General features: G+C 39.9%; 1 protein-coding gene across 3 annotated transcripts in view; it reads left to right on the top strand.

Moving 5' to 3' along the window:
• Positions 1-1,433: 1,433 nt before the first annotated feature.
• cacng7b (calcium channel, voltage-dependent, gamma subunit 7b) overlaps positions 1,434-20,410 on the top strand; it is a 34,501-nt gene continuing 15,524 nt past the window's right edge. The window contains exons 1-5 of one of the 3 annotated variants that reach the window (XM_079627058.1): positions 1,544-1,741; positions 5,093-5,206; positions 6,474-6,669; positions 7,820-7,906; positions 7,992-8,132. In XM_079627058.1, coding sequence (XP_079483184.1) covers positions 6,474-6,669; positions 7,820-7,906; positions 7,992-8,132 — 424 coding nt within the window. In that variant the 5' untranslated portion in view covers positions 1,544-1,741; positions 5,093-5,206. Of the gene's footprint in view, positions 1,742-5,089; positions 5,207-6,473; positions 6,670-7,819; positions 7,907-7,991; positions 8,133-20,410 lie in introns of all 3 variants that reach the window. The other 2 variants (XM_079627059.1, XM_079627057.1) reach the window with 2 other exon arrangements.

Raw genomic sequence — 20,410 nt, forward strand, 5'->3', positions numbered from 1 at the left:
AGTGATATAACAGGATACCCTTAGATACCCTGCCTATTAAAAACTACCCTAACCTCCTTACTGTAACTGTCTTCATCTCTGTCACTCCTTTTTTTTATGCCCCAGTCTGACTTTCTTTTTAGTTCTATGACCTCAACTTCTTTTCTTGAACTGAAGATTTCCACCATTGTAAAGGTATTTAAAAAGGTGTGCTAAAGAAATAAAATGCTTTCAGAAGTGTTTGCTTGTCATGCATTATTGTATATAATGTAGATCTCTATCTCTCTGTGTCTCTCTCTTTCCATCTTTCACTTCTTGAGGTCAGAGTGTACTATGCTATTGATATCATGTCTAAAAATACGTATACTAAAGTAAAATGGGACTAACAGGAAAAAGTGAGAAAGGATGAGATTAGGCTTGAGTCCAACATGGATGATGATAATAAATGTGAGCCCTTATTGGTGAATTCTTCTTCTTTGTTTGTGTTTGCCGATAAAAAGAAACATCAAAAATGCTCAATTATTTCTCCCAGACGGACTTCTGCTTATTCTGGACTTCTGGACTTCAGATGTTTCTCCTGAGAAAAAGACCCCAGTAATCATGTGTCTCTCATCTAGAGTTTCAGAAGACATGCTGCACATTTTCTTTTGTTAAATCCAACAAAACTGGATTCTGCTGAAGCTGCAGATATACTTGCCTTTGAATTCTGACAAATTGTCAGGAAAAATTACACTAATTGCTAATGTAAGGAGAAAATGAGTCCTGCGTCTCCTTTTCTGACTCACTCTTTTACTGTAAATCATGCTGCTCTCTCACAATACTCTATTGACTAAAATGTCTTTCCCTCCATACTTAAACTAAGCTTCTTTACATAAAGGAGAGTGTTGGAATGTGGCAGGGCGACACTTTTACAGACACACCATAATCATTCACACACAATTTTAAAGATGAATTGAAAGTGAGCGTTATATGACAGCATGGGTAATCTAAATGTGATAGGGGAATACAAATTTGAATATCCAATACCCAGCTAACAAATGTTCAAAGGACCTAACATTAACATTTAAGTTCCTATTAAGTACAATGTTATTTCTTGAATGTTCTCTGAAATGTAGTGACAAATGTTATACCAACTTTTTGAGAGCATTGATTGACCAGATAACATTGAACGAATGTTTTATCAATGTTACTGGAACTTTACCTCAACGCAACGTTAGCTATATTCCCTGTTAGCTGGGACTAGCTCTATGTATCAAAAATCGATTGATACCGATAAACTAAAAATTATCTAATATCGACCGATAACATATACCATATATTGTGCATTTGTAAAACATAAATGGTTTGCAAAACGTAAATACTGTAGCACTAACACCAAACATAAGATTCGAGCTAGAAAAATATATTTCCATTTATCCATACATAATGCAAAAGTACATTTTCCATTGCGCATTACTAACCCAGACCCTACAACATATTCACACGCATATTGTCTTCTCTGCCTCGCTATCTTTCGTTTTACTGGGATAAACAGGGAGGGTAACCGTGAAAATGTGAGGGAGGAGAAGATAACGGGGTATCAGAGGGAAATACGCACGTAAGAGAGAGAGAGAGAGAGAGAGAGAGAGAGAGAGAGAGAGAGAGAGAGAGAGAGAGAGAGAGAGAGAGAGAGAGAGAGAGGATATTTTGCCAGGCACCCCTGGTGTGAGGCTTGTGCCTGCGCGCTCGCTGCAGACTCGTCAGCACCACGCGCACGGGCAGGGTGAGTACAGTCTGTTTTCATTGTCCTTTACTGTTCTCAACTAATGCGTGACTGAGTCGAAACACGTTTGAACTTTTGTCAAGTGTTATTGATAGAAGTTATAGAAAACGAACGGTGTGTGTTTATGGCTGTGCGTATACCGTGTTACAGAATCCCAGCAGGTCTGTGAGCGCGTCGCATGTTGTCTTAATATGAGCGGAACATTTATGACAGGACGTTTGTGAGAGTTGTTTGTGGTCCGTTGTGAATTGTAAACCTCCAGAGTCATTTAGGAGACTGGCATAGAGTGAAACTAACATTTGCAGCTGTTTTTGTGTTGGTGAGTGAATGGTATCTGAGGTAGTTGAGTGTGTAACTGGCTCAGTCAAGTGCCTCAGGAGGCGCGCACTGGCATGTAGGTGGGAACTCCATCATTACTGGGCCAAGGTCTTTCCATACATTAGCCTACATCTGGCTTGGCACTCTTTCTCTTCTCTCTGTCCCCGTTCCTTACTGTATGTCTGGTGTTTACACTGTATTGTAATACGTTCAGATATCTACTTAATATTTGAGGGTTCCTTTAAACAAAAACATACAAAAAGATTTAAAGAGACAGTTCACAATTTTTTTAAAATTCTGTTTACTCAACATCATGTCATTACAAACATGTATAATTTCTTTCCTCTGCGGAACACAAAAGAAGATTAGGAAAATGTTGCAACTTTTTTTTTTTTTTTTGCAATACAATAAAAGCAAACAAAAAATATTCATTATTATTATTATTATTAAAACAATGCTGGACCTCATGGACTTTCATTCTGGAAAGTCCATGAGGCGAGGAAAGAAAGAAAAAAACACTAATTTAAAACAATATATATATATTGTATGCGTTCCACAGAAGATATAAATGCATACCGGTTTGGAGCAACAAGAATATACATTTTTGGGTGAACTGTTCTTTAATATTTTTTGGATCAAGTGCACTTACATTGACATCATACGGCATCTGATTAGTGCAAACTGCAAAGTGCATATAATGTGTGGCAACAGTAGGATTGTGAAGTACAGGACCATTTCATTTAGCAAAGGACAATATCAGACCCCACAAAAATGCAAATAAAAAAAGAGTCAGCGGTGGCTGACTGGGGAGTTTGAGGTCAAACTTGGACAGACTGATTTTGTCATGGAGAAGTAACCTCTCTTCTACATCAGTACACGCGGCCTTGAGGGGGCAGAAGCGCTGCGGGCAGAAAAAAAAAAAACTCTCAGTGTAGATGGTCAAGCTGGAGTTTGACATTGTTGTTCTCTGCTTCTGTTGTGTTTGCTTCAAAGCACTCAGTACCAGCACTTTTTCTCCTCAGCGTTCTCGCTGTGCCTTTTTTCACTGCATTGCAAAATCTGTCCATCATTTTCTGGGGTTCATTATCTGTTGACAGCGAGTGTTAAGGCTTGTGTCATTCTTTGCGGCAGGACGAACGGCAAAAGGGTCAAACTCTGATTTTCACAGATGGCACTACGATCTCGTCTAGACACCTGCGATTCAATTTGGAAGCCAAGAGTCTTTTTTTCCTCTTTCTTACTTTTTCTCTTTTTCTCCCTCTCTTGTTGCTCAGGGTGCTGCTCTGAATCACCAGCTCAGAGAGACACACAGGAAATGACAGCATAAAAAAGCACACACACACACACACACACACACACACAGACACATTCTCTCTCACACACACACACTCTATACAGCCTCTTCAAAAATAACCATCATAAAAGTCGCCATTGCAGCAGCAGCTGAGTGACTGCGGAGACAGGAGGAGAGTGATTCTTTCAACCTCGTGCATCATGTAACTGAATGACAGCATTCATTTCATTAATCTCATGTCAAATCATAATCTTTAAATAGGTAAAGAGTAATGACAGGATGAAATTGTTCTGTATCAGCTCAGCACAGATGGCAATGGCAATGGCAGAGCGCAAAAGGCACATTTCCCTTTGAAAAGACCTTTCAAGTTATCGTCAGCGCTGTCATTCATTCATCACAGAGACAAAACGCATCCCTCATTAATTAAGAATCGATCAGAGCTCAGCTCTGGGTGAATCAGAGAGATGCACACGGTCAGAAAGAGGATCTAATCTTAGTTTTACAGCGCATTTCACATGGAGAACATGAGTTCATACTGTACACTCTGACATTTACATACTGCCATTTTTAGTTAGCTGCCCCATATATGGCCTCTCCTTCGTGTCTTTTCTTGCCCTGCCTCTGTTCCTCTACAGTCTGAACCTTTCTTTCTCCGTTTTTATGCAGTGTTGTGATTAAGTAAAACTATTACAAATAATTTTCGTTATTTGAAATAAAGCTGAATGAATGAATGAGTGAATGAATAAAAAACCTAAACTTAAAGAAAATGTCTAGGTTATGAATATAACCTTGGTTTCCTGAGAGGAAACGGGCACCGCGTCATAACGCTCTGGGCAACACCAAAGCATCAACGTTATGACGCAGCGTTGAGTTCTCTCGAAAAGGAATTAGAAATCTTGCCTTTCAGTTGAAGTACTTAATTGAAATAAAATGTATTGATGCTAAATAGAATAGAGAAAAAAATGACAAGAGCGCTTACAATTATTAAAACTGAAAATATAAAAATAAAAGGTAATTCAAAATATGAATTTTCAGCGGCGCTGAAAGTATTTTTTTCATTTAAAAAAAAAAAATAGTCAGTACAAAATAGATTTTAAAACAGTCTTCGTTAAGTAATGGATAATGTACATCCAGCCAGTTGTTATCGCAGAATAAACCCCGACAGGGTGATCAGGTCTTGCATCAGCCTGAATTGGTTTATTCTGAGAAAACAACCGGCTGGATTATTACACGGCTACTTGCCACATAAGTAAATAATTAAACACGAAATATTGATCTGAGTCTAAATATTTTATTAGGTCTTCAAACCCAAAGCTTCCCACGGAGAGAGCAGTTGCTAACACGGCAGGTTCAAACTAGCCATATAGGATACGGTACATTCATACTCATATTCGTACTCTTATTACACAGCATTTCGCACACATAAATAATTATGGGGATAAGAGATGATTTGAGATGAATCTGTTTTAAAATCGTACCTGTTTGTTATCTTATAATCTAACAGTGTACAAAACAATAGTCGCAAAATGGCAGCAGCTGCGTTTGTATGAAACAAGAGAGAGCGAGTCCACGATACTGGATGACATAATTAAATAAGTGTACACAAAATATTGATTGGACTGAGTTTTAATATTTTATTAGCTCACCAAACTCAAAACTTACATGAAGATCCTAGCAACTGTGTAGCGTTGCCATGACTTTAGTAACCTGGATGACCCTGTGTTTTCTGTTTTCAGCAGTTGTTACTGTATAAAGGAATAACATACTGTTGGATGGAGCGATTGACCAATCAGAATCAAGTATTCCACAGAGCCGTGTAATAAAGAGCTATAACCAAGCCAATCAGCTACGAGGTGAATCACAACACTACTTTGATTTGAAGCTAAAAAGTTTTTGAAAATCGGACAAAAGACAAAGGTACAAAACTGTGTTAACGGTTTTAGGAAAGAACTACAATCCCATGAAGCATTGCAAACAGCATAATCCAATTTAAATCGATGGAAAAATATTAATCATTTACAAATGCTGATTATATGTCTAAAACTTTTTATTTTAAGTTTATTACAAAATATATATATAAACAAACATTTAGGGAGATCGACTCGATTTCGTCATTCGTAGAGCTTCATGGGAGTGGGCGGAGCTAAAGAGCTATTTTGGAGCTTGTTGCTGTTTTCGACTCTCTGATTGGTGTAATTTTCTGTACAGCATCATGGGTAATGTCGTTTTTACCACTGTTAAGCACGATTACTTTAAAAATAAGCTGAAATAATGCAGGCTGACGGCTGAATTCTGAAAATCATTGAACATGTGAACGATTGTTTCTCATATGAATACCATCAATTTCACAAAACCAGTCTGAATGATTTGACTCTGGTTAAGTTCAATTCACTTGATGCAATTATTCGGTCACTAGCGGCTCACTGGAGGGTGAAGATTTTCATTGAATCATGACTTTTATTTCTGTCTGTTCCTCGCAAAAACTGTTATATGGCTTCAGAAGACTAACAGTCCCAGTCATATGGATACATTTATGGTGCTTCGGTCTAATTCACGGTAGAAAAGAGTGAAAAGAACAATCTTTTAAAATTTCTCTTTTTGTGTTCAACAGAATAATGAAAGTCATAAGGGGGAGTAATTAATGAAAGGACTGTCATTTTTGGATGAACTAATCTAATAGCAGATTTCATCATATTCTGTTCTCTCACAGTGAACATCAGTGAGTTAGTGAGCAGGACCAGTGTGTTTACATCTGCTTTTTTTCTCCATACGGACAAGGTCTGTCTCGCAGTAAAGCTATGACTCATGACTCTGTAGGCACTTGTGTGTGATGTGAATCACTGCCAATAATGTTTCACTTTCTGCCTCAATGACTGCCACCCGTCAAGCCTGGTGAACTTTGACCTTTTGTGCGATTGGCTGATTACCGCCACAGTGGGACATGAACTGTCTCTCATGATCTGTTACACTCCTCCTCTCTGTCTTCCTGAAGAATAACAGACTGTGCAGAAGTGTCTAGATTTGATGGTGCCGTTTCCCTCCCCGCTGCTCATATCTCTAATGTTTTTGCTGTGATTTGGAGCTTTGGTGCTGACGGTTCGTGTGTGTGTGTGTGTGCAGATGAGCTCTTGCAGCAGCAGGGCTCTGACTCTGCTCTCCACAGTGTTTGGGGCGTGTGGACTGCTGTTGGTGGGGGTTGCCGTGGCGACGGATTATTGGCTGCTGATGGAGGAAGGAATCGTACTGCAGCAGAACCAAACTGTCGATGTCAAGATGGCATTGCATTCTGGCCTCTGGAGAGTGTGTTTCATAGCAGGTGTGGACACACACTTACTTTATATGCAAAAACACTAAGGTCTTCCATAGTACTTTTGGATACAACTTTTTTGCCAAGATGCAAAATTTACAATATACATATTTTTTTCTGGACATGTCTAGTCTATTTATAGTTTTATACACTACCATTCAAAAGTTTGGGGTCGTTTTGTAAAAATTAAATGCTTTATGTATTAGACACATAAAATCGATCAAAAAAGTGTCAGTTCAGACATTTATAATGTTACAAAAGATTTCTATTTCAAATAAATACTGTTATTTTGAACTTTATATTCATCAAAGAATCCTGAAAAAAAAAATGGTTCATGGTTTCCACAAAAAATATTAAGCTGCAAAACTGATTATAACAGTTGTAACATATTATAACATAATGTTTATTGAGCAGCAAATAAGCACATTATAAATTATAATGATTTCTGAAGGATCATGTGACACTGAAGACTGGAGTAATGATGCTGAAAATTTAGCTTTTTACATTTTAAGATATAAATAGAAAACAGTTATTTTAAAATGGAATATTATTACACAATATTACTGTATTATTGATCAAATAAATGCAGTATTGGCAAGCTGCACTTCTTTGAAACACTTTGAAAAATCTTACCAACCCAAAACTTTGGAGAAAAAATAACAATATATATAGCCTATATGTTATTCATACTTTGTGGGAAATGCAGTGTAAAAAAATACAATGTGTTGTTTGCTAAATTAAATAATTGTATAATTATAATTTAATCATTTATTATTGTACTGATGCCAAATAAAATTATTATAAAATTATATTATAATATATTCTTTACTTTGTATTAAGGTAAAGGTGTACTACTATATATACATATTTTAAATTCTGTTAACATTATGTCAATAGAATAAAATGATCATTATTATTTCCATCATTTTTGAACAGTAAAGAAAAATAAAGCATAATAATAGTAAATTCATTAAAATGTTTAAAGAACCATTAATGCAACATATTTCATTCATATCTAAAATGCAAATTTAAGATTTTAAATAGTGTTTTGTTTGAAATGTTTCATTAAATTCCTACAGTTATTCATCCATTTATATATCTGTCTTTCCTGTATTTCACAAATGTATCTTTCATTACATCCTTTGCCTCACTGTTTTAGGTGCAGAGAAAGGTAGATGTGTCGCCTCTGAGTATTTCACAGAGCCAGAGATTGAAATCACCACAGAAAACACAGCAAATATCCTCAGTGAGTGAACGTGAGTTCAAGTCAAAGGAACACGTCCACTCCTCCGCACACAACTCTCATGCACGTGTATTTCTCCTTCTGGCAGAGATGGTGCGGACAGCTACACCCTTCCCCATGGTGTCTCTGCTCTTCGTCTTCATGGCCTTCATCATCAGTAACGTGGGACACATTCGTCCGCAGCGCACCATCCTGGCCTTCATTTCTGGAATCTTCTTCATCCTCTCAGGTAGCCAGAAACCTTTCCATTTGTAAGGTGGACCTTGCTCTTAGGCCACGCTTGCTGAAATGAATCATTTATTAGTTATATCTCAGTTTTTAGACATAATATAGATTGAATATAGTATAGCTATAACTCTGTTAGGATAGATGTTGTGCCATCTATAATTATGTCATCACAAAATAAGCCTGGAGGAACCTTCTTTTGAATCACGTCTCTTTCTAAAATACTCTTACTGTTAAAAATAGTTCATACTATATTTAATGCAGCTCCTTTTCAGGAGGATTAGATGTGTGAGGACTTTGTGTTTTGTACTCATCAGAATGTAGCAGGCCATCTGTAGTGCATTAATGATGTCTTCTCCAATCATAAACCTGTGTCTGAGCATGAAATCACTCCATCTGTTTATTATTTATCAGTTTCTGGAACCAGTAGATGCAGTGCCAAAGATTCTTTGGTGGAAGCTCTGTATTTAAATTGCATTAGTTGTTCTGTAAAATAATAATCTATCGTTTGAGTGCCATAACTAAGCCACCTGTCACGTGACTGCTCTCACTACACTTTTGCATATATTTTGCTCTTATTATTTTCTCATGCAAAACTGTAGTCATCTGTTCACGTAGGCACAAATGCCTGATGTGCCCCATGTTATGTAAATCAGAAGATTAAACTCATCAGTCAATGGTGCCAGATTTATTTCCCGGTAGAATACCTCAAATATCTGAACATGCAATTCAGTTCTGCGCCAGCAGAGGTCAGCAAGTTTATAAAATATAAAACATGCTCATTAGTGAGAAGAGATGTAGAGAAGACTCAGAAGTAGACTGTGGTAGGCATTGCTATATGAACTTGTCAACATATAAAAAGCTGAAATCAGAGACATTTAATGACTATTGTTTATTACCAATAATTGTTTTTATAAATCAGGTGAGTTTACTGATTTTCAGTATTATTACAGCATTTAATGTAGTACTGCTTTGTCTCAGCACTGTAAAGTACTCTGGTAAAGCTATGTTGAATTTATGGGAATTTATCTCGTTTGACTGTCCTTCCCCCTCAGTTAAGATGAATGTGAAAATAGATTTTAAGAATGTAGCTCTACTGACTAGAGATGAATGATGAATGAAATGATGAAATTGATTATGAAATAATTTTCATGTTTAGAGGGCTAGTAGTTAATTGGTTGTAGGTAGGTGATTATTTCACTGTTTTGTTATTGTTTGCCACCAGTTGCAGTTCAGGCTGTTCTAACTTAGCAGAAAATATTGCATCTGTTAAATGGTAAAGCAGACACACAATTAATTACTTTTGGTGGTGGTGGTGTTATTAGTCACGTTTTGGTTTTGTTCATGTCATGTTTCTGTGTCTTGTCATGTGATTCCCTGTTTGTCATGTGATCCTGCTATGTGTCTTGTCATTGGTTAATTGTCTGATCATTGTTCACAGGTGTCCCTTGTCTTGTCATTAGTCTGTGTATTTAAGCCCTCATGTTTGCCATGTGTCTTTGTCAAGTATTGTTTCCTGTAAACCACTGTTAGTAAGTTTCTGTTTATGTCTTCTTTTTGAGTTTTCATGCCATGTTTTTGTTTTAAGTTTGATCTTGTTATTTTTAATAAACTGCAATTGGGTTCTTATCAACACTTGCCTCCAGTGGATCCCTATTACAGAATACTTGACAAAGACACATGGCAAACATGAGGGCTTAAATACACAGACTACTGACAAGACAAGGGACACCTGTGAACAATGAACAGACAATTAACAATAGACACATAAGCAGGATCACATGACAAACAGGGAATCATATGACAAGACACAGAAACATGACATGAACAAAACGTGACAATTACTTGTCTGTATTCATGGTAAAACTGCTGTAATTGTGTGTCTAAGACATATCTGGTGGCCTAAAACGTGTTTATTTCATGAATATCGATGAGTAGAATTTTCGGATATGTTTGTCTTGGCAATTTTCCATTTTGTTTTATGTAGTAATTTTATTCAGTGTTCTGCCATCTGAACTCGTATTGTATTCAGGAATAATTAAACACCGCGTTGTCAGTGTTGATATTGTGGCTTTATGGTCAGACGCTTACATGTGTCACTATATTAGTAACATTTTACCAAAATCAAGGTCAATTGGAGTTACAAGGTTTTTCATTAGCGAATTTCAGACACACGTGTCTTAGAACGGCCACATCTGAGGCAGTAAGTGCATCGCATTATATTTTCATTAACTCACAGGTTATAAAGTTTATTGTAGATATATGAGCGCGTTCAGTTTTTTCTGTCATTTGGCCAAAATCTGATGTTATTAAAGATGAAGTGCTACGCTAAGACAGTACTGACTATGACTCGATGACAAATTCTTAATACACTTCTCTCTGGTCCTCAAATACATAAAACATTAGCCTTTATATAGTATTTCTTGAGTCAAGAAAACACTGTACTTATTCAAGGAACCAGTTCTGTATTTAGGCTACCCCTGCATTGATACGGTCTAAACAATGTTTCCGCCCGACAGCGACGAAATTTGTCAAATCAAGCTAGAGAACATGATCATCAGGTTTTACACAAACTTGTGCTGCTTATGTGTTGAAATATCGAGCACTAAGAATTATTTAGTAGTATTTTTACCTCATTGTTATGCATATTATATGCTTTGTAATGAACAAAAAAAAAGCAAGATAAAAGCATTTTCCCTCATGAACTTGGGTTTGAACCCCACTGTAAGGTCATGAAATAGCACTTCCATAACAGGTCGCAGTGAGAGCCTGACCCCAACCCACTCTGAATGTAGAACTTATTTGTATGCAGATGCTGCTGTTGTTTACTTCATCTCTAACTCAACCTTGCACACGGCCAGAAAAGACCTTCAACTTTTTCAGAAACACCTCTCTCCTCCACAGACTTCCTGACAGGCCGCCCTTGAAAAACACCTTTTTACTTGTCCTTCTCTCTGTGTTCTCTATCAGCCTGCCACTGAATACGTAATGTGCATTTCAGACTGCCCGGGGCTGATAAAAGTGCGTCAGTTGAAAGAAGCCATTAAAAAGTAAAGATCAAGCATGCTGATAGTGCAGTTAGATGGAGCGGCTGTGAAATGTAGCTGATGTTTGCAGGAATGTTGTGTTTTTGCTTTTTGTATGATGGTGAGAGTCTAGTCGGTCATTCTGCTGTTGCGATAAATATTACAGGCATTTCTCAGCTTGTGCATGTTGAGCTTTTCTCACCCATTCTCACCTGTCCCTTTTACAGTTTTGCTGTCATTCTCTATCCAAACTCACACACATACACACATCGCTCTGCTCTCCTCTGTCCTCCATGCATCTCTGTGCTGCAGTGAGGAGCGTGTGGGGCTGTGATTTATTTAGATGAAGCTGATGTCCTCTCATCAGTTGCTGGGCAAAGCCCTGGAGAATGTACAGTACTTGTGTGTCTGTTGAGTTGGCCGAGGGTGAGCATTAAATGCCTGACTGGAAGGCTGATGACCTCATTACAGTGCAGTTATTTATCATAGCTTTATCATAGCTAAAGAGAAGCAATATAATGCTTCGTGAAAAATAAAGAGAGGATGACGAACGAATGAAAAGAGAATAAACAAGCAACAGAAACAACGCAACCTAAACATCCGTTTTCAGACCTTACTGCATAGTTTTCTCCAGCGTTGGGCATCTTTTCTAATATTAACGTGGGTCCTGAAGCTCTTGCCTGATCATAACCTTTCTTTTCCCAATGATATTCCTCTGACTTTTTCTCTGTTGTAATGTCTCTTAGCCATCTTGCTTTCTACAGTCTTTCCTTAAACCTCACTCTCTCTCCTCCCCCATCATGTGAGGACACTGCTGATTGGCTATAAGGATGTTGTGGCGATCCACTTTCAACAGCTTTTCTCAGAAACGCATAAGCACTAGCTACAGTACAACCCTTGATACTGCACCCCTTCTAAACGGGGGCCACTGGGGAGATATCCTGGGGAAGGCAGCTCAACTCTCCTAACACTCTCTTCTAGGATCTGCTATAACCCTACTTGATTCGATCAACACTAGAACAAGGGATGCTTAAAGGGTTAGATACGAGCTGAATATGACTTCTTCCACGACTTCTCTACCTCAGTGTGAAGTTCGGTAAGAAATGCAAGGCTCATTGGAGCGGGACAGTTAAGGCCTGACAGGAACCACTCGTCGAGTCTGCTACGAGCGACTCACGTGCTCCCAAGCTAGATCCAATCTAGTTGTGGTGCGGGCCATTACCTCCAGCAACTCCTTTCCTCGTATGAGGGGCTGGCAGTCTGAGAGGCCTCGCTACTAGCGATATCTTCGCCCTCTTCAACCACATCCACCTTGATCCAGGCTGGATGGTGCCAGGAATGCTATCTGCTGGATCCGAAGACTCAAGAGAAGGTGCATCGTGATCCAGTAGATCGCTCAAGCCAGTGACTAGGAGAGAGAGACATACCTTTCTTGAACTCCTCGGCCAGCTCGACAGTGGCCTAGCGTGGCCCGTGATAATCCCATGTCGGCGATAGCTACACTCTAAAAAATGCTGGGTTGTTTCAACCCAATTTTGGGTAAAATATGGACAAACCCAGCTGTTGGGTTACATTTTTACATTACATTTTTAACCCAACATTTGGGTTTGTCCATATTTTACCCAAAATTGGGTTGAAACAACCCAGCATTTTTTAGAGTGTAGAGATATCGTCAAAAGCATCAGCTATCGACCATATCAAGAAGATTTGGCATTTCCAATTAATGTATTAAATTATTATTATGCTACTTTTATTATTAAATTAATATTACAATCCATTTGCCCCGCAATAATTTCATAACTAACGCACTGTGAGGATAATTAAAGATGTTAGATTAGCTTACTCCTCATTTCAAAAACAACTAGTTAACACTAAATACTTCTCTTCTCATTTTTTTTTTCTTCCTATGAATGGGCCACAAGAGAAATGTTAAGAAAATTAACAGTCATAGCCTTGTTGTGTTTTTAACACTGGTCTATAGCCAAAATGCTTCTAAAATAAATGTAGTCAAACCTTACTAATTCTGGGTCACTGAAAATAAAATTGATGCTTAAAATTGTTGATTGGCTCAAAAAAAATGTAAACACATGCTATATCCCCTTGACGTATATGGTTTTAATCTGTAGAAACGTTTCTCTCAGTTGTTTATGTACAGAACTCAGAACGAGGAAGTATACAGGACGTCGTCATCCGGAAGGGCAGGAGTTATGAGCACAAAATCTGATTGACAGATCTAGAACGAATGAGCGCTCTCTGACTCATAACACACACGCACCCGGAAGAAAACCGACACACAGTGCTCTGTACGCTTTTCTCAGTGGAAAATGAATGATATTCTGTATAATGAAATATGAAGTAAACGTGAGAATAAATCTGTTCTCAGACACCAATGACCACAAGAACATCCATCCTCTTCTCTCTTACAGAATACTTTCCTTTTATATTTAAAAGTATTTACAGTGGTTTTCAAAACAGTGCCACCAATCTCACCCTTTTGTGCAACAGCAGAGGCTCCAGGCATGTGATATAAAGCTCCAATCTAATTGGACGGCCGCTAATTTCATCGCTGAGCAATGGGGAAAAAATGTGACACATTGGTCAGAAAACAAATCTCACTTTGTCACGCCACGATTGATCGCACCGGGTGTGAATATAGCTCCATAGGAATCTATTGTTTCGATTCAAGAGCGTCATCGTGTCGTACATTTGCTTCACTTAATCATGCTCGGAGTGAAAGGCCGATTTTGTTAATCACAGAGTTTCTTTTCTTTTTCTTTTCTTTTTTGGTCCAGGGAAACATGGTGATGCAAACTTCTGGGTTAGCCTAAAATAACATAATCACTGCAGCATTATTATAAATAGGCTAAAATAAAGAAGTGTGAAGTCCGCACACTGATTTTAACTGCTTCCAAAATGGGTTTATTATTAAAAAGGCAACGTTTCGACCCTCAGGTCTTCATCAGGCACAAATAAATAGGCTAAACACTGCAATTTTCTATAAAATAATAAGTGTCAATTTTGATTTCATGGTGACTTTAACATTTCAGCTGAATGTTTTTTCAGGAGATGGCAGCCAAGATCTTGGTGTTCTGTTGATTTTCCGTCACTCATTAAGTTGGCTTGTGAAAGCCAACATACTGAAATCCTATTTAAACTTATTAATGGTGCTTGCCTATAGGCAAAGCAACATTAGTGTTATCTTGCATACTTATTTTTCTTCTTATTATTATTCCACACAAAGTTTGGCGCGAAACTCGCCCCGCACTGTTTGTCACAGACCCCTGAGTGAGGTGTCAAATCGACCGGCCCATTGAGGAGAGGTGTGCTATATCTTTTCTAAGCGATCGGGTGTACGATGTTCGCACAGCGGACGAAAAAGCGGCCAAAAAAGTCCCATTGACTTAACATTGCGGAATTTTCAGAAATTCAAATCCCAACTGTCATTTTTCACACACACAGACACAAAGGGCCTGACACCCCTGCATGTCTCCCCCTCTCTCTCCCTCAGAGGATTTATATTATCCAGCAGCCAATAAGTAATGGCCTAAAATCTTCATAGCCACACCATAGCAACCAGTTACAGCACCCTAGCAACCATAGGCTATAGGCACGAGGCCGCAGGCCTCGTGCACTCATTATAATGCACTCGTTTAATAGAGATTTTAAATACTCTATAAAAACTCACTCATAGGCACGAGGCCGCAGGCCTCGTGCACTCATTATAATGCACTCGTTTAATAGAGATTTTAAATACTCTGCGGCCGAGTGCCTAACCTTAGCCCTAACCCCATAGTAACCATCTGTGGAGCCCTAGCAACCACCCTGAAGTCCCTAGCAACTGCCTAGCAACCGCCTAGCAACCACCCAGAACACCCTAGCAACTGCCTAGCCACCACCTAGCAACCACCTAGAATGGCCTAAAATCTTCATAGCCACACCATAGCAACCAGTTACAGCACCCTAGCAACCATAGGCTATAGGCACGAGGCCGCAGGCCTCGTGCACTCATTATAATGCACTCGTTTAATAGAGATTTTAAATACTCTGCGGCCGAGTGCCTAACCTTAGCCCTAACCCCATAGTAACCATCTGTGAAAACTACCAACCACCTAGTAACACCATAGCAACCACCAAAAATACCTTAGCAACCGCCCTGAACACCCTAGCAACCGCCTAGAAATGTCCTAGCAATCACCCAAATACCCTAACAACCACCCAGAAAACCTTAGCAATTGCCTAGAAACCACCCGGAACACCCTAGCAACCACCCAAAATACCATAGAACTCCCTAGCAACACCCTAGCAACCACCCAAAATACCTTAGAACTCCCTAGCAACACCATAGCAACCACCCAAAACACCTTAGAACACCCTAGCAACCACCCATAACACCCTAACAACCACCCAAAATTCCTCAGAACTCCCTAGCAACACCATAAAAACCACTCAAAATACCTTAGAACTCCCTAGCAACACCCTAGCAACCACCCAAAATACCTTTGAACTCCCTAGCAACACCATAGCAACCACCCAAAACACCTTAGAACACCCTAGGAACCACACATAACACCCTAGCAACCACCCAAAATACCTTAGAACTCCCTAGCAACACCATAGCAACCACCCAAAATACCTAAGAACTCCCTAGCAACACCATAGCAACCATCCATAACACCCTAGCAACCACCCAGAACACCATAGTAACCACCCAGAACACCCTAGCAACCGCCTAGCAACCACCCAGAACACCCTAGCAACCACCTGAACAACATGAATAAGCCATATCTCAGCAGCAGAACATCGTACAGACATGGTTGTTTGCTCGTATGCAATCATGTACCACACTCTAGCAACCGGGTCGTGTTTTTTGCCACTGCAAGCACCATTCACATTTTCTTCTGGAAATGTACGTTCTAGTTATTAAGTTGGCTTGTGAGAGCCAACTTACTGATATTGTACTTAAACTTCTTATTAAGTTGGCTTGTGAGAGCCAACTTACTGATATTGTACTTAAACTTCTTATTATTAAGTTGGCTTGTGAGAGCCAACTTACTGATATTGTACTTAAACTTCTTATTAATGGTGCTTGCCTATAGGCAAAGCAACATTAGTGTTATCTTGCATACTTATTATTCTTCCACACAAAAGTTCGGCGCGTAACTCGCCCCGCACCGTTTGTCACAGACCCCTGAGTGAGGTGTCAAAACGACCGGCTCATTGAGGAGAGGTGTGCTATATCTTTTCTAAGCGATCGGGTGTACGATGTTCGCACAGCGGACGAAAAAGCGGCCCAAAAAGTCCCATTGACTTAACATTGCGGAATTTTCAGAAATTCAAATCCCAACTGTCATTTTTCACACACACAGACACAAAGGGCCTGACACCCCTGCATGTCTCCCCCTCTCTCTCCCTCAGAGGATTTATATTATCAAGCAGCCAATAAGTAATGGCCTAAAATCTTCATAGCCACACCATAGCAACCAGTTACAGCACCCTAGCAACCATAAGCTATAGGCACGAGGCCGCAGGCCTCGTGCACTCATTATAATGCACTCGTTACCTTAGTCCTAACCCCATAGTAACCATCTGTGGTGCCCTAGCAACCACCCAGAACACCCTAGCAACTGCCTAGCAACCACCCAGAACACCATAGAAACCACCCAGAACACCCTAGCAACTGCCTAGCAACCACCTAGCAACCACCCAGAATGGCCTAAAATCTTCATAGCCACACCATAGCAACCAGTTACAGCACCCTAGCAACCATAAGCTATAGGCACGAGGCCGCAGGCCTCGTGCACTCATTATAATGCACTCGTTACCTTAGTCCTAACCCCATAGTAACCATCTGTGGTGCCCTAGCAACCACCCAGAACACCCTAGCAACTGCCTAGCAACCGCCTAGCAACCACCCAGAACACCCTAGCAACCACCTAGCAACCGCCTAGCAACCACCCAGAACACCCTAGCAACCGCCTAGCAACCACCCAATACACCCTAGCAACCACTCAGAACACCCTAGCAACGACCCGAACAACATGAATAAGCCATATCTCAGCAGCAGAACATCGTACAGACATGGTTGTTGGCTCGTATGCAATCATGTACCACACTCTAGCAACCGAGTGTCGAGTTTTGCCACTGCAAGCACCATTCACATTTTCTTCTGGAAATGTACGTTCTAGTTAATGGTGCTTGCCTATAGGCAAAGCAACATTAGTGTTATTGCTCATACTTATTTTTATTCTTATTCTTATTATTCTGCCGCTTTTTTGGCGCGAAACTCGCCCCGCACCGTTTGTCACAGACCCCTGAGTGAGGTGTCAAATCGACCGGCCCATTGAGGAGAGGTGTGCTATATCTTTTCTAAGCGATCGGGTGTACGATGTTCGCACAGCGGACGAAAAAGCGGCCAAAAAAGTCCCATTGACTTAACATTGCGGAATTTTCAGAAATTCAAATCCCAACTGTCATTTTTCACACACACAGACACAAAGGGCCTGACACCCCTGCATGTCTCCCCCTCTCTCTCCCTCAGAGGATTTATATTATCCAGCAGCCAATAAGTAATGGCCTAAAATCTTCATAGCCACACCATAGCAAACAGTTACAGCACCCTAGCAACCATAGGCTATAGGCACGAGGCCGCAGGCCTCGTGCACTCATTATAATGCACTCGTTTAATAACACAACCACTCAAAATACCTTAGAACTCCCTAGCAACACCCTAGCAACCACCCAAAATACCTTAGAACTCTCTAGCAACACCATAGCAACCACCCAAAACACCTTAGAACACCCTAGCAACCACCCATAACACCCTAACAACCACCCAAAATACCTTAGAACTCCCTAGCAACACCATAGCAACCACCCAAAATACCTCATAACTCCCTAGCAACCACCCAAAATACCTCAGAACTCCCTAGTAACACCATAGCAACCACCCAAAATACCTTAGAACTCCCTAGCAACACCCTAGCAACCACCCAAAATACCTCAGAACTCCCTAGCAACCGCCTAGCAACCACCCAGAACACCCTAGCAACCACCCAGAACACCCTAGCAACTGCCTAGTAACCACCTAGAACACCCTAGCAACTGCCTAGCAACCACCCAAAACACCCTAGTAACCACCCAGAACACCCTAGCAACCAACCCAAAACATGAATAAGCCATACCTCAGCAGCAGAACATCGTACAGACATGGTTGTTGGCTCGTATGCAATCATGTACCACACTCTAGCAACCGAGTGGTGAGTTTTGCCACTGCAAGCACCATTCACATTTTCTTCTGGAAATGTACGTTCTAGTTATTATTATTATTCTTCTTACCAAACTGTTGACTGCTACTCCTCCTAGAGCTTTAACTCTACATACTCCAAACTCGGCTCAGACACTCAAACTGTTCTGAAGTTAGTTGCTATATCTTTTCAGACTGATCGGACTTACGGTTTTCCTATAAATGACGATCAAACTCGGAAAAAACTCCCATTGACTTAACATTGCGGAATGTTCAGATTTTCAAACTCCCCAACTGAAACTACTTTCAACTTTAAACTACTTTAAACTTTAATCTACTTTAAACTTTAAACTACTTTAAACTTCAAACTAATTTAAACTTCAAACTATTTTAAACTTCAAACTATTTTAAACTTTAAACTACTTTATACTTAAATCTACTTTAAACTACTTTAAACTACTTTAAACTTCAAACTAATTTAAACTTCAAACTACTTTAAACTTCAAACTACTTTAAACTTCAAACTACTTTAAACTTCAAACTAATTTAAACTTCAAACTATTTTAAACTGTAATCTACTTAAACTTTAAACTACGTTAAACTTAAATCTACTTTAAACTACTTTAAACTTCAAACTACTTCAAACTTTTTTAAACTATCTGGTCCAAACTTTCACAAGCCAACTTAAAGTTTGTTTCAACGAACTTTTTAATCTAGTTAATGGTGCTTGCCTATAGGCAAAGCAACATTAGTGTTATTGCTCATACTTATTTTTATTCTTATTCTTATTATTCTGCCGCTTTTTTGGCGCGAAACTCGCCCCGCACCGTTTGTCACAGACCCCTGAGTGAGGTGTCAAATCGACCGGCCCATTGAGGAGAGGTGTGCTATATCTTTTCTAAGCGATCGGGTGTACGATGTTCGCACAGCGGACGAAAAAGCGGCCAAAAAAGTCCCATTGACTTAACATTGCGGAATTTTCAGAAATTCAAATCCCAACTGTCATTTTTCACACACACAGACACAAAGGGCCTGACACCCCTGCATGTCTCCCCCTCTCTCTCCCTCAGAGGATTTATATTATCCAGCAGCCAATAAGTAATGGCCTAAAATCTTCATAGCCACACCATAGCAAACAGTTACAGCACCCTAGCAACCATAGGCTATAGGCACGAGGCCGCAGGCCTCGTGCACTCATTATAATGCACTCGTTTAATAACACAACCACTCAAAATACCTTAGAACTCCCTAGCAACACCCTAGCAACCACCCAAAATACCTTAGAACTCTCTAGCAACACCATAGCAACCACCCAAAACACCTTAGAACACCCTAGCAACCACCCATAACACCCTAACAACCACCCAAAATACCTTAGAACTCCCTAGCAACACCATAGCAACCACCCAAAATACCTCATAACTCCCTAGCAACCACCCAAAATACCTCAGAACTCCCTAGTAACACCATAGCAACCACCCAAAATACCTTAGAACTCCCTAGCAACACCCTAGCAACCACCCAAAATACCTCAGAACTCCCTAGCAACCGCCTAGCAACCACCCAGAACACCCTAGCAACCACCCAGAACACCCTAGCAACTGCCTAGTAACCACCTAGAACACCCTAGCAACTGCCTAGCAACCACCCAAAACACCCTAGTAACCACCCAGAACACCCTAGCAACCAACCCAAAACATGAATAAGCCATACCTCAGCAGCAGAACATCGTACAGACATGGTTGTTGGCTCGTATGCAATCATGTACCACACTCTAGCAACCGAGTGGTGAGTTTTGCCACTGCAAGCACCATTCACATTTTCTTCTGGAAATGTACGTTCTAGTTATTATTATTATTATTCTTACCAAACTGTTGACTGCTACTCCTCCTAGAGCTTTAACTCTACATACTCCAAACTCGGCTCAGACACTCAAACTGTTCTGAAGTTAGTTGCTATATCTTTTCAGACTGATCGGACTTACGGTTTTCCTATAAATGACGATCAAACTCG

Source organism: Phoxinus phoxinus (genome assembly GCF_949152265.1).
Source record: "Phoxinus phoxinus genome assembly, chromosome: 10".
NCBI lineage: Eukaryota > Metazoa > Chordata > Actinopteri > Cypriniformes > Leuciscidae > Phoxinus > Phoxinus phoxinus.